Genomic DNA, 14,184 nt, shown 5'->3' with positions numbered 1-14,184 from the left:
AAACTTGCAGAACCGTGTGTAAACTGGCAGTTGCAACAGAAATGGCTGTAAAAAAAAAAAAAAGGAAGCGATCACGCTGCAGCTCCGTCCTACATGTACTTGTCAACATATAAGGACTGTCAAAACATTAAAAATATTGGACATATGTGTATTTAGCAATATCCTTTTCAAATTGTATAGCTGCTGGATGACTTGAGCTAAATAAAACAAACTTAATTGATGTGTTTTGGTGTCTACGGAGCCCCTAAAGCAGGGGTCCCCAAACTTTTTGACTCGGGGGCCGCATTGGGTTAAAAAAATTTGTCCGGGGGCTTGGCTGCGTGCGTGCGTATATATGTATATATATATATATATGTACATTGTCTTTATAATCTGTTTTGTCATTTAACATCAATTAACATTGATGTTCATCAACATTTAACATTGTCACGTTATCGATGGGAACATTTATTTTTAGACAATATGATTTGCCTGAGCGACTAGGAGACAACAAGAGTAACAAGCGGTAGAAAATGGATTAGAAAGGAAAGATTTAAAAAAAAAAAAAAAAAAAAAAAAAAATTTTTTTTTTTTTTTTTTTTTAACTTGGGACTTCCTGTGGGCCAGATTTTGGATGCGGGGGGCCGGATCCGGCCCGCGGGCCGTAGTTTGGGGACCCCTGCCCTAAAGGGACATGGAGGAAACACATTTTTTTATAATTTTTTTTTTTAGACATTTATATAGTGTGCACAAGAAACTTTTTATAAAGTTATGAAAAAAATAAAATTATAATTTTTATAATTATTTTATTTAAATTTTTTTTAGACATGTATCTCGACATGCACCAGATAGTTTATTGTGCGCACGAGATACAAGTCTAAAAAAATAAAATAAATAAATAAAAATTATACATTTTTATTTTTGTATTTTTTTTAGAAATGTATCCGTGCGCACGAGATACATGTCTAAAAAAAATGTTTTAAATAAATTATACATTTTTATTTTTGTATTTTTTTTAAACATGTATCTGTGCGCACGAGATACATGTCTAAAAAAATAAAATAAAAAATAAATAAATTATAAATTTTTAGTATTTTTTTTTTAGAACTTTATAAAAAGTTTCTCGTGCGCACGAGATACATGTCTAAAAAAATTTTTTTAAATATTAAAAATATTCAAAAAAATAGGGGCTCTGTAGGTGTCTGCTGCTTTTTTTCATTACGTAATTTTTTTCATTTATCTACTATATATATATATATTTTTTAAATGCAATATTTTCCGGCCTCAGGAACACGCCAGTGCGCTCTCGCAGTTAGCGCCAGCGTCTCCAAGGGCGCACATTTAGCACGCTCCTAAAATGCCCACAAAAAGTGGTACGTGTCTGCCGCATGTTTCAAAACAGCAAAACGCCACAGGAATGAGCATGCTCACCTGAATGTGCAGTAAATGAGTGTCTCCATGGCGAAAGCCGCGTATTACACGCAAAAAAACTATTTGCACCATTTTTTCATATATTTGTACACGCAGTCTTAGTATATCACGAGTCATACCAAAGACTATAAAAAAGGCACCCATTACCTCACTGCTTGGCACTCAGCACCTAGGGTTGGAATTGGGGGTTGAATCACCAAAAATGATTCCCGGGCGCGGCTACCGCTGCTGCCCACTGCTCCCCTCACCTCCCAGGGGGTGAACAAGGGGATGGGTCAAATGTAGAGGACAAATTTCACCACACCTAGTGTGTGTGTGTGTGACAATCATTGGTACTTTAACTAATAGTACTAATAGTACACGCAAATTTATAGTTAGCACTCGCTGTTTAGCACGTGATATTTGGATCTTGGTAGATCAGGCCCCATGTGTCCTTAGTTAAACACCTCTGCAGTCTAAAAAATGTGATATAAAATAATCATAGTTGCATATTATTGCATGGTCACTACTGCCTAGTTTCTCTTGTTATATTCTTATTTTTACTGTTATATTTTTATTCTCATTGTTGCTTTTTATTTGTATTCTTATTGTAATATTTTTCTATTTTGTTTCCATTTATACGCCCATTATTTACTTTTTTAATTCGATCTTAATTCTGTACACTGCTGCTGGAATTTTTATTTTCCTGAAGGAATCAATAAAGTACTATTTATTTATCTATTACTTACATGTAGAACGTTTCCAAGGCAGAAAGGAGTATTAAAACGTATCCAGTAACAAACGTGTCCGCAACATTCAACTTCCTGCATCATGAGTTTAACTAAATTAAATATTAAAAGCACTAGGTGCCACCAAATAAAATAAATTACCACTTCACTTCAATGTGAAGTCCATTCTGGATGGTTAATAATAAATAAGTGTGTTCATACCTAGTATTATTCTCTGGTTAATTTCACTTGATCAAGCCTTTTTTTTTTTAACAAGTCACACTACAAAACAATATAAAGAATATGAATGATTCTTGTTGATATGGTAGCGTTATGGCCAATATTCAAGGCAACAAAGTAAGACATACAGTCTCTACTCAGTTGTCGGTTTGAAACTATATTGCACCTCTATCCAATTAAAGCCCCGTGTTCTTTGCAGTTTATGTAAGCCCCGCCAAGCTATAATTAGAGCATTTACGGCATGTCAGGTTTCTACTTCCAACAACTATATCAATTAAAGGACATTAAACGGCAAAGGGGCCGGCAGCGGAGGAGAGAGGACGCTCCGGAGTGGTGTGATGTGAGCGAGAAGGCGTGCGGAGCATCCAGAAGCAGGAGAGAAAAGACGGGCATGTTGACAGATTGGCGGGCACGGGGACAACCCTCGAGCATGCTGGGACGCTTTGTGAAGCACTTCTTTGAGCAACAAAAGGGTGCTGGTCCAAGCACGCAGCATGGGTGGGGAGGGGCTTATAGTCACACCACAGTCCATGAGGTTCAGCCATCCAAGATGATGTAATGGTCAGGAAATAACTCCTTAGAAATAAATATCTTGGTATACATAATAATCTTGCTAAAACCGTGTATGGTTCTTCGTACTCTTTGTATTTTATTCTTTAGCTTTGACCCGAGCATTACTCTTTGGGACGATTTAAATACAAACCCTGTTTCCATATGAGTTGGGAAATTGTGTTGGATGTAAATATAAACGGAATACAATGATTTGCAAATCATTTTCAACCCATATTCAGTTGAATATGCTACAAAGACAACATATTTGATGTTCAAACTGATAAACATTTTTTTTTTGTGCAAATAATCATTAACTTTAGAATTTGATGCCAGCAACACGTGACAAAGAAGTTGGGAAAGGTGGCAATAAATACTGGTAAAGTTGAGGAATGCTCATCAAACACTTATTTGGAACATCCCACAGGTGAACAGGCAAATTGGGAACAGGTGGGTGCCATGATTGGGTATAAAAGTAGATTCCATGAAATGCTCAGTCATTCACAAACAAGGATGGGGCGAGGGTCACCACTTTGTCAACAAATGTGTGAGCAAATTGTTGAACAGTTTAAGAACAACATTTCTCAACCAGCTATTGCAAGGAATTTAGGGATTTCACCTTCTACGGGTTCCTTCCAAAGGGTTCAGAGAATCTGGAGAAATCACTGCATGTAAGCAGCTAAGCCCGTGACCTTCGATCCCTCAGGCTGTACTGCATCAAAAAGCGACATCAGTGTGTAAAGGATATCACCACAAACACTTCAGAAACCCACTGTCAGTAACTACAGTTAGTCACTACATCTGTAAGTGCAAGTTAAAACTCTACTATGCAAAGCCAAAGCCATTTATCAACAACACCCAGAAACGCCGCCGGCTTCGCTGGGCCCGAGCTCATCTAAGATGGACTGATGCAAAGTGGAAAAGTGTTCTGTGGTCTGACGAGTCCACATTTCAAATTGTTTTTGGAAACTATGGATGTCGTGTCCTCCGGACCAAAGAGGAAAAGAACCATCCGGATTGTTCTAGGCGCAAAGTTGAAAAGCCAGCATCTATGATGGTATTGGGGTGTATTAGTGCCCAAGACATGGGTAACTTACACATCTGTGAAGGCGCCATTAATGCTGAAAGGTGCATACAGGTTTTGGAGCAACATATGTTGCAATCCAAGCAACGTTACCATGGACGCCCCTGCTTATTTCAGCAAGACAATGCCAAGCCACGTGTTACAACAGCGTGGCTTCATAGTAAAAGAGTGTGGGTACTAGACTGGCCTGCCTATAGTCCAGACCTGTCTAACATTGATAATGTGTGGCGCATTATGAAGCCTAAAATACCACAACAAAGACCCCCGGACTGTTGAACAACTTAAGCTGTACATCAAGCAAGAATGGGAAACTGAAAAGCTTCAAAAATTGCTCTCCTCAGTTCCCAAACATTTACTGAGTGTTGTTAAAAGGAAAGGCCATGTAACACAGTGGTAAAAATGCCACAGTGCCAACTTTTTTGCAATGTGTTGCTGCCATTAAATTCTAAGTTATTGATTATTTGCACACAAAAAAATATGTTTCTTAGTTTGAACATTAAGTATCTTGTCTTTGCAGTCTGTTCATTTGAATATAAGTTGAAAAGGATTTGCAAAACATTGTATTTTAATTTACGATTTACACAACATGCCAACTTCACTGGTTTTGGGTTTTATGTATACACATACACATACATACAGTACATCCATCCATTTACACCCTGGACAAGTCGCCACCTCATCGCAGGGCCAACACAGATAGACAGACACCAATCATAAATATATATATACACATATACATACATATATACATACATATATATATATACACACATGCATATATACATATACACACATACATATACACACATACATACATATATACACACAAACATACACATGTGTATGTATACATACAGTATATATATACATACACATATATGCATGCATGCATGCATACATACATACATACACACACATATACACATGTATATATATATATTTATTTTTTTTGCCTCCTACCTCTACCTGACTGAGTCCTTGTACATAGAGAAATGCTCTGAAATATTTGTGGTTTATCTTCTCTAATGTTTGCATCACACAAAATGCGGAACAAGTTTGTTTTCTCAAGGCGTTTTGCCTCTCATCCTTGATCGGTTCCTGCTCAAAGACTAGGTAGGACAGATGTAGTCTGAGGGGATGGTGTTACTTGTCAGTGATGAGAATGAGGTCTCACTCCACTCTGTCCTAATGACCAACCAAGCCATCCTTGATGGAGGCGTGCCTCCACCTCAGAGGTTAAATACTTGGATCCAACACCATCCCCTCAGACGACAGCTGTTCTAACTAGCTTTTGACCATTAACAGATGGAGCCTGCTCGGATGAGAGCGTCTTGACCAGAACACAGGAACCTGGATAAATGAGAATATTAACAGAATTTTGTGTTTTCAGGCCGAACAATGCCGTCTTTGTCTGAACAAATTCTCCATTATATAAAAAGCTCCTAAAATCTATTCATAAAAACGTCCTAATTGACCGGCAAATTCTCTCATTCCAAAATGTGCCATCTTTCCATTTTGGAATATGACAGCATGCACATTTTCGAGGCAATGGCGAGAAATGTTCGCAATAAAGCCAACTCCCCTGACGTGGACATGCAGCTTTTTGACACCCGACATCTGGCAGATAATGGAGTGTCTTTGCCATTACGGTTCCTTGGTTTCCTGACCTGGACGACAGTATGACGAGGTCAGCCGGGAGGTGATCCCCGTTGGCAGCTCGGACGACTTCCCCGACAGCCACCTGAGGTTAGCACACCGGCGGCAGGCGGCAGGACGGAAGGGGAGACAAAGGCGGAAACACATGGAAGGAGAAAGAGGAGAAACTGGTAAAGATTGAGGGACAGGAGCGTTGCAGTCAGTACTGAGGGTCCTTCATCTGCCCCAATCCAAACAATACCACTGACCCACTAAATAAATATTTACATTCCAAAGATAACATTCTCTCTATCCCAATCAACCCGAGTTGCAAAGAGCAGAAGAGAGACAGAGGCAGGAGACAATCCCAATTGGCAGCATTCAGAGTGAACTCTCGATACCTGGACGATAAAACCACAGCATCTGCAGGCAGGAAATCACCGCCACTTATTTTAAACATTTCACCCACTTCTACCTGTGGAAATAAAGTGGTCATTGACAACGCCACGGGAAGGCGGACACAAAAAACACACATGAAGGTAGAGGTGAAATTGTTAGAATAATTTTATCTAAGTTATCACAAAAACTTTGTGTTTCAATGAGTTCCCTACCAAGAAGAAGGCTTGTAAAACTCCACTGTGTAGGGGGAAGCAACATGAAGGTGTTCTGTTTTCTTTCAAGTATTGTAATCAACAGAAAGATATTGTTTTAACCCAAGGACTACAAAGCGGAGAGAAGGCAGGATCTGACCAAGTTCCAGACAACTTCTTTTTGAACCTCCTTTTTCAACTGTTTTACGAACTTCTTTTTTGAACCGACCTTTTCTGTGAACTATTTACGACCCTCGTCCCTTTGAAACAGCCGTGACCATGTGGTCAGGGAAGGTCCAAATAAAAGAAGGAGGCATGCAATCTTTTGGCGGAGCGTGCTGAGACACTGTTACAAGAGTACAGTGTTTCCAGGCGTCTCTCCTCAATTTGAGCAAAATGTAATTCTTTCTCTGTTTAATTCTTTGCTTCTTGTCTTGTTTAATAGAGGTCATCAGTGTTTGAACCTGACATAAATGTTACAACGTCGGATACTCGGTGTTGAACAATGTCAAAACCACAAATCGTACGGTTCGTGCATGTAGTTTTGAATGCTTCTCTGTTTGCAGTCTGGCTACGTTGTGACGTCAGAACGAGGTACATTTTCTTATTTAGACATTACGTCAAGCTCTCAGTGATGAGAAAACACAAAAAAGGTAGGATAAAGTAGCATTTTACCATCGACATGCAGTGACATAAATGATAAAAGTAGCTTTTTTTTTTTTAATCGATCTGAGAGTGTGCAGGTGTACATAATGCTGTGACCAGGTGAATCTAGATAAAGTATATTTTCGACCGTGTCTTGAAAAATAACTATCATATATATATATATATATATATATATATATATATATATATATATATATATATATATATATATATATATATATATATATATATATATATATATATATATATATATATATATATATATATATAGATAGATAGTTCAGGCCAAAAGTTTGGACACACCTTCTCATTCAATGGGTTTTCTTTATTTTCATGACTTTTTGGGGCGGTATAGCTCGGTTGGTAGAGTGGCCGTGCCGGCAACCTGAGGGTTCCAGGTTCGATCCCCGCTTCCGCCACCCTAGTCACTGCCGTTGTGTCCTCGGGCAAGACACTTTACCCACCTGCTCCCAGCGCCACCCACACTGGTTTAAAAAAAAAAAAAATGTAACTTAGATATTGGGTTTCACTATGTAAAAGCGCTTTGAGTCACTAGAGAAACACGCTATATAAATATAATTCACTTCACTATTTACATTGTAGATTGTCACTGAAGGCAACAAAACTAAGAATGAACAAATGTGGAGTTATGTACTTAACACAAAAAGGTGAAATAACTGAAAACATGTTTTATAATTCTAGTTTCTTCAAAATAGCCACCCTTTGATCTGATTACTTTTTCGCACACTCTTGGCATTCTCTCGAGGAGCTTCAAGATGTAGTCACCTGAAACAGTTTTCACATCACAGGTGGCAGAGTTTTGATGCCTTCAGTGACAATCTACAATGTAAATAGTCATGAAAATAAAGAAAACGCATTGAAATTAGGTGTGTCCAAACTTTTGGCCTATACTGTATTATATATGTATATGTATACATTAGGGCTGCAACTAACAACTAATTTGATAATCGATTAATCTGTTGATTATTACTTAGATTAATCGATTAATAATCGGATAAAAGAGACAAATTACATTTCTATCCTTTCCAGTATTTTATTGAAAAAAAACAGCATACTGGCACCATACTTATTTTTATTATTGTTTCTCAGCTGCTTGTAAACGTTGCAGTTTATAAATAAAGGTTTATTAAAAAAAATACAAATTTAAAAATTAATTTAAAAAAAAAAAAAAAAAAAGCCTCTGCGCATGCGCATAGCATAGATCCAACGAATCGATGACTAAATTAATCGCCAACTATTTTTATAATCGATTAGTTGTTGCAGACCTAATATACATATATATATACATACATATATATATACATACATACATACATATATATACATACATATATATACACACATATATATACACACATATATATATACACACATATATATACACATATATATATACATACATACATACATACATACATACATACATACATACATACATACATACATACATACATACATACATACATACATACATATATATATATATATATATATATATATATATTTTAACAGTTTACATTTGCAAGAAACAATTTCCGATATATTTGGAGAGGGCGGGGCGTGGTTTCATTGGCAATCTGGGAAAGCCTCCAGAATCGAACGGAAAAAGAAACGAGTTATAAATAAGACTGTTGAGAAAAATTTATGCAAAATTTACACAAAAAAAGCAATATCTTGACCAGTGATGACCAACAATAAAATTCAGCAGCGTAGTAGATCCAAGTATTCATCAAAACAAGGCAGAAGTACACTTAATATTTTTGGCCAGTGTAACATTACGCACAGTTTGAACAGCAACACTGTGTTTGAATATAGGGAAATACAACACTGCTTGAATAACGAATGAAACAAAATTATTCGAACACGAGAGCTAAAGTACCACGAGATGGAGCCCGCGCACAACTAGTGGCACACATGGCAGAGTTTGAGAATACCTAGAAGTGTTTTGATTAAAATCATCAAAGGCACCCTTTGAAGAGACAATATGCAGCACATGTTTGCATAAAAGTCAGAATCCTAAAAGCAAATATCCAGCCTTGAAAAAAAGAAGTGACTGAATTGCAAACCAATAGGGAAGTAAGCGTCTTTTACAATATGCATGAAGGTGATGTAAAAAAAAGAAAAAAAAAAGCTTAAATTATTCACTACTATGTGCTTATAAAAGTTACATAGCAACAGAGACACATTATATTCACTGTGCAGTGTATTATGTACCGTATTTTTCGGACTATAAGTCGCAGTTTTTTTCATAGTTTGGCCGGGGGTGCGACTTATACTCAGGTGCGACTTATGTGTGAAATTATTACCACATTACCGTAAAGTATCAAATAATATTATTTAGCTCATTCACGTAAGAGACTAGACGTATAAGATTTCATGGGATTTAGCGATTAGGAGTGACAGATTGTTTGGTAAACGTATAGCATGTTCTATATGTTATAGTTATTTGAATGACTCTTACCATAATACAGTGGTTCTTAACCTTGTTGGAGGTACCGAACCCCACCAGTTTCAAATACGCACTCACCAAACCCTTCTTTAGTGAAAAATTCAAATTCAAGACAAAGTTATGTTTTTGTTTTTTTTACAGGTGCACAAAATGAGCCGTGCATGAACATCACCTCGTTCAAAGAAAAAACCAACACGGTGCATGAACTCGCAACAAATTCCACACCTGCAAATCGGTGTGACTTCGGCTGTTGCCGTGTCCATAATCGCCATCATCGGCGGTCACTCGAACGAGTATGACGATCCTCCTGGTAGGGGTGTATCCCTTTATGGAGGATGCCTGTGCGTGACTTTGTTTTACGTGGGGAGACCGGTGCAAAGACAGTCACCACACGATCTTTGACAGAATCGGGTCAGGGTCCAGTGGCGTGGAGTCCAAGACGGTGAGGTCTTCACCGTATACCTGGCTAGGGGGCAGTCAGGTACTAGGCCTTTGCCAAGGGCCACCTGGGGTAACAGTAGTAAAGGGGTTACCCTCCTAGTGCCCCAAGACCCCATAGAGGAGCCTCCACTGCCGGATGCACTTTAACGTCAAGAAGTTTTTATTTACATGATGTGTCGGGTGTGCCGAACCCCTGAGGCCTACTCACCGAACCCCTAGGGTTCAATCGAACCCAGGTTAAGAACCACTGCCATAATATGTTAGGTTAACATACCAGGCACGTTCTCAGTTGGTTATTTATGCCTCATATAACGTACACTTATTCAGCCTGTTGTTCACTATTCTTTATTTATTTTAAATTGCCTTTCAAATGTCTATTCTTTGTGTTGGGTTTTATCAAATAAATTTCCCCAAAAAATGCGACTGTTAAACTGTTTTGTGACAAAGGCGATGGCAGTTTACGACCCCCGTCTCTTAGAAACAGCTGTTGCCATGTAATCAGGGAAAGTCCAAATAAAAGAGGCGTACAATCTTTTGTCAGAGCGTGGTGACACTGTGCAAGGGTACAGGTGTTTGCGTTTCTCCTCAATTGAGCCAAATTTAATTCTGTCTCTGTTTAATTCCTTGCTTCTTGTCTTGTTTAATAGATGTCATCAGTGTTTGAACCCGACACCAACCGAGCTATACCGCCCCATTGATAGACAGTTGCGATAGCCAATCAGAACACAAGTTGTTGTCAGTAAGGCCTTCGAGCTGGCCTTAACAAGTGAGTATCCAATCACAAATTACGAAAACAGGAAGGGTCACGGGAGCTCACAAAGAAGGAGAGCAACATGTTGATTAGGTGGCAGATATACTATATATTTGCACGGCCATTTTCAAGAAGGATACTTAAGAGAAACTACATCTTGTGAGACGAGGTCGGCGATGAAACGGGGAAATGCCCGCCATTTCCACTCAAATCAATGAATAGAATAGAATATAATGGACTTTATTGTCATTATATTTGCATATAACGAGATTAAGGACTCCAACTTAAGGTGCGGTAGTGGGAACAAATATGGGGTAAAAATAAACTACACAAGAGGTAATAAAGAAAAAAACTAACAATTGAAATAGACTACTATCCAATAAAAATTATAAGCAATCCTGTACAATATACAAAACACTATAGAAATACAAAATACTGTACAATATACAGTACAAGACAAGAGTACCGGAGTAATAAATAACAATCAGTGTCAGACGTATTGCACTCGAAGGGTAATATTGCACAGTAGGGTATTAGGGTAGGAAGTAGGGTCTTAGGGTAGGAGGGGCTATACGGCGTCGAATGGGTCCTACAAACTGTAGTTCCAATAATGTATTTATTTATTTGTTCATGTTTAATATGTTTTTTGCCATTTTAATTTTGACAATACCACATAAGACATGTTTTAATTGCTGATGCGGGTTTATTGCTCTTTAACTGCGCCAGAAAATAACCCGTTTTGTACACTGTTGATGTGTTTCAATGCAGAGTAAATGTGTTTCTATAGTATTTCTCCAGCAATGGTCATGTGGTGACATCAATGATGGTATTTTGAGAGGTAATCATTGAAGTCGGACATCACTGAAGGCCTAGGTGGGAAACGCACGGCCCGCTACTGGGTATAAGTAACTAAAGTCTATTGCCTCGCAATTGTTTGTGTGTTTTTGCATACTTTAATAAACATACATGTAACAAATTAGAACTGTACTTTTGTAGACAACGACAGAGTGTTGTTGACTTGGAGGAACAGGAAGCTGTCGGTGCACTTTTTAAACGACGTGATTTTTGTTGCTAACGGCTTTCTGGTTGGTGTCGGGTTCAAACACTGATGAAATCTATTAAACAAGACAAGAAGCAAGGAATTAAACAGAGACAGAATTAAATTTGGCTCAATTGAGGAGAAACGCGTAAACCTGTACCCTTGGACAGTGTCACCATGCTCTGACGAAAGATGGTACGCCTCCTCTTTTATTTGGACTTTCCCCGTTTACGTGGCAACAGCTGTTTCTAAGGGACTGGGGTCGTAAACAGCAATCGCCTTTGTCACAAAACAGTTCAAAGAAAATGTCGTAAAGCAGTTCAAAGAAGAGGTGCCTGGAGCTTGGGCTTTCTCTCCGCTTTGTAGATCTCGGGTCAAGGCATCTGTAAAGCGGAGAGTTTACGAGACAAAGTGGCATTCGCTCACCGAGTGTTGTCGTTTTAACACTGGCCTGAATGACTTGGAATAAACAAAAGTACAATTATACATTGTGCAAAGAATTCTGTTGTCATTGCAGCTGAGTAAATGAGCACAGCCACTCATTTCCTAAAAACATGACGCTGCTCTGCTCCAGTGAAACTAGTAAGGCGCTCCTAAAGGCTGCGCATGTTTTCATGTTAGGTGTTTCTCCCGGCAACAACAATAACAAAACAATTATATGATGATGGAGAGCAACACGGCAGCCTCTTGACAGTTCTCACTGCATTAATTAGACGCCTCGCCCGACCCGGGGCCAATCGATGAAGTGACGGCAGTCCCACAAACGACGCTCGTTAGCAGCAAGCACATACCTTCTCCCAATGCACGATCTCCCAGGCGCCGTTTCTCAATACTATGACAAGTGAAAGGAGAGAGAGAATGATTCAATATCAAGCATGATCTGCTTCGATGACATGGACTACTTTTTACGTACCTTGACATTCCTTTTTGTTGACAACGCTGTCGGCATTGTGGCGTTTCTACGAGGAAACAAAAAGAGGGAAGGCTAATTTGGCAAATGCTACAAGACAATTTGTATCGAATGACAGTACTTTAGATAGCTATTCGCCAAGTACCACCTCAGAAAACACTTGGCTCTCCAGGTACCACACCAACATTAAAGTACAGTAGCATAGTGGGCCTAAGTATTCATTAAAAACCAGGCAGAGGTTTTATTTAACAGGTACAGGGGGGGGCCAAGGCTTCAGCCAAGATAAGCCTGTGCATTAAAGGCCTACTGAAACCCACTACTACCGACCACGCAGTCTGATAGTTTATATATCAATGATGAAATCTTAACATTATAACACATGCCAATACGGCCGGGTTAACTTATAAAGTGACATTTTAAATTTGCCGCTAAACTTCCGGTTCGAAACGCCTCTGAGGATGACGTATGCGCGTGACGTAGCCCGGCGAACACGGGTATGCCTTCCACATTGAAGCCAATACGAAAAAGCTCTGTTTTCATTTCATAATTCCACAGTATTCTGGACATCTGTGTTCGTGAATCTGTTTCAATCATGTTCATTGCATTATGGAGAAAGAAGCTGAGCAAGCAAAGAACAAAGTTGTCGGTGCGAAATGGACGTATTTTTCGAACGTAGTCAGCCACAACAGTACACAGCCGGCGCTTCTTTGTTTACATTCCCGAAAGATGCAGTCAAGATGGAAGAACTCGGATAACAGAGACTCTAACCAGGAGGACTTTTGACATCGATACACAGACGCCTGTAGAGAACTGGGACAACACAGACTCTTACCAGGATTACTTTGATTTGGATGACAAAGACGCAGACGTGCTACTGTGAGTATGCAGCTTTGGCTTCTAAACATTTGATCGCTTGACCGAATGTGCGCAACTTTTTTTTGCGTATGTACGCAACTTTTTTAAAATATATAAGCTTTATGAACCTTGGGTTAGGTGAACGGTCTTTTGGGCTGAGTGATTGTGTGTGTTGATCAGGTGTTTGAATTGTATTGGCGTGTTCTATGGAGCTAGGAGCTAGCATAGGAGCTAGGAGTTAGCATAACACGTACCGTACCGTACGTGCGCGTCACGTACGTAACTTTTTAAAAATATATAAGCTTTATGAACCTTGGGTTAGGTGAACGGTCTTTTGGGCTGAGTGATTGTGTGTGTTGATCAGGTGTTTGAATTGTATTGGCGTGTTCTATGGAGCTAGGAGCTAGCATAGGAGCTAGGAGCTAGCATAACACGTACCGTACCGTACGTGCGCGTCACGTACGTAACTTTTTAAAAATATATAAGCTTTATGAACCTTGGGTTAGGTGAACGGTCTTTTGGGCTGAGTGATTGTGTGTGTTGATCAGGTGTTTGAATTGTATTGGCGTGTTCTATGAAGCTAGGAGCTAGCAGAGGAGCTAGCATAACAAACACGCAGGTGTTTTTATGCAGGATTAATTTGTGGCATATTAAATATAAGCCTGGTTGTGTTGTGGCTAATAGAGTATATATATGTCTTGTGTTTATTTACTGTTGTAGTCATTCCCAGCTGAATATCAGGTCACCCCCGGCTCTCACAGCATCTTCCCTATCTGAATAGCTTCAACTCCCCACTAGTCCTTCACTTGCACTTTACTCATCCACAAATCTTTCATC

General features: G+C 39.0%; 1 protein-coding gene across 6 annotated transcripts in view; it reads right to left on the bottom strand.

Moving 5' to 3' along the window:
* The window catches only part of LOC133645013 (phospholipid-transporting ATPase IA-like), a 427,043-nt gene that overhangs the window by 289,333 nt on the left and 123,526 nt on the right, over positions 1 to 14,184 (bottom strand). For 4 of the 6 annotated variants that reach the window (XM_062039795.1, XM_062039796.1, XM_062039797.1 and 1 more), the window contains exons 5-7: positions 12,496 to 12,541; positions 12,374 to 12,414; positions 5,658 to 5,731 (exon numbers count right to left, since the gene is read on the bottom strand). In XM_062039795.1, coding sequence (XP_061895779.1) covers positions 5,658 to 5,731; positions 12,374 to 12,414; positions 12,496 to 12,541 — 161 coding nt within the window. Of the gene's footprint in view, positions 1 to 5,657; positions 5,732 to 6,026; positions 6,758 to 12,373; positions 12,415 to 12,495; positions 12,542 to 14,184 lie in introns of those variants that run through there. The other 2 variants (XM_062039799.1, XM_062039798.1) reach the window with 2 other exon arrangements.

The sequence above is a fragment of the Entelurus aequoreus genome, linkage group LG28 (genome assembly GCF_033978785.1).
Source record: "Entelurus aequoreus isolate RoL-2023_Sb linkage group LG28, RoL_Eaeq_v1.1, whole genome shotgun sequence".
Lineage (NCBI taxonomy): Eukaryota > Metazoa > Chordata > Actinopteri > Syngnathiformes > Syngnathidae > Entelurus > Entelurus aequoreus.
This window is presented reverse-complemented; position numbering and strand designations above follow the sequence as displayed.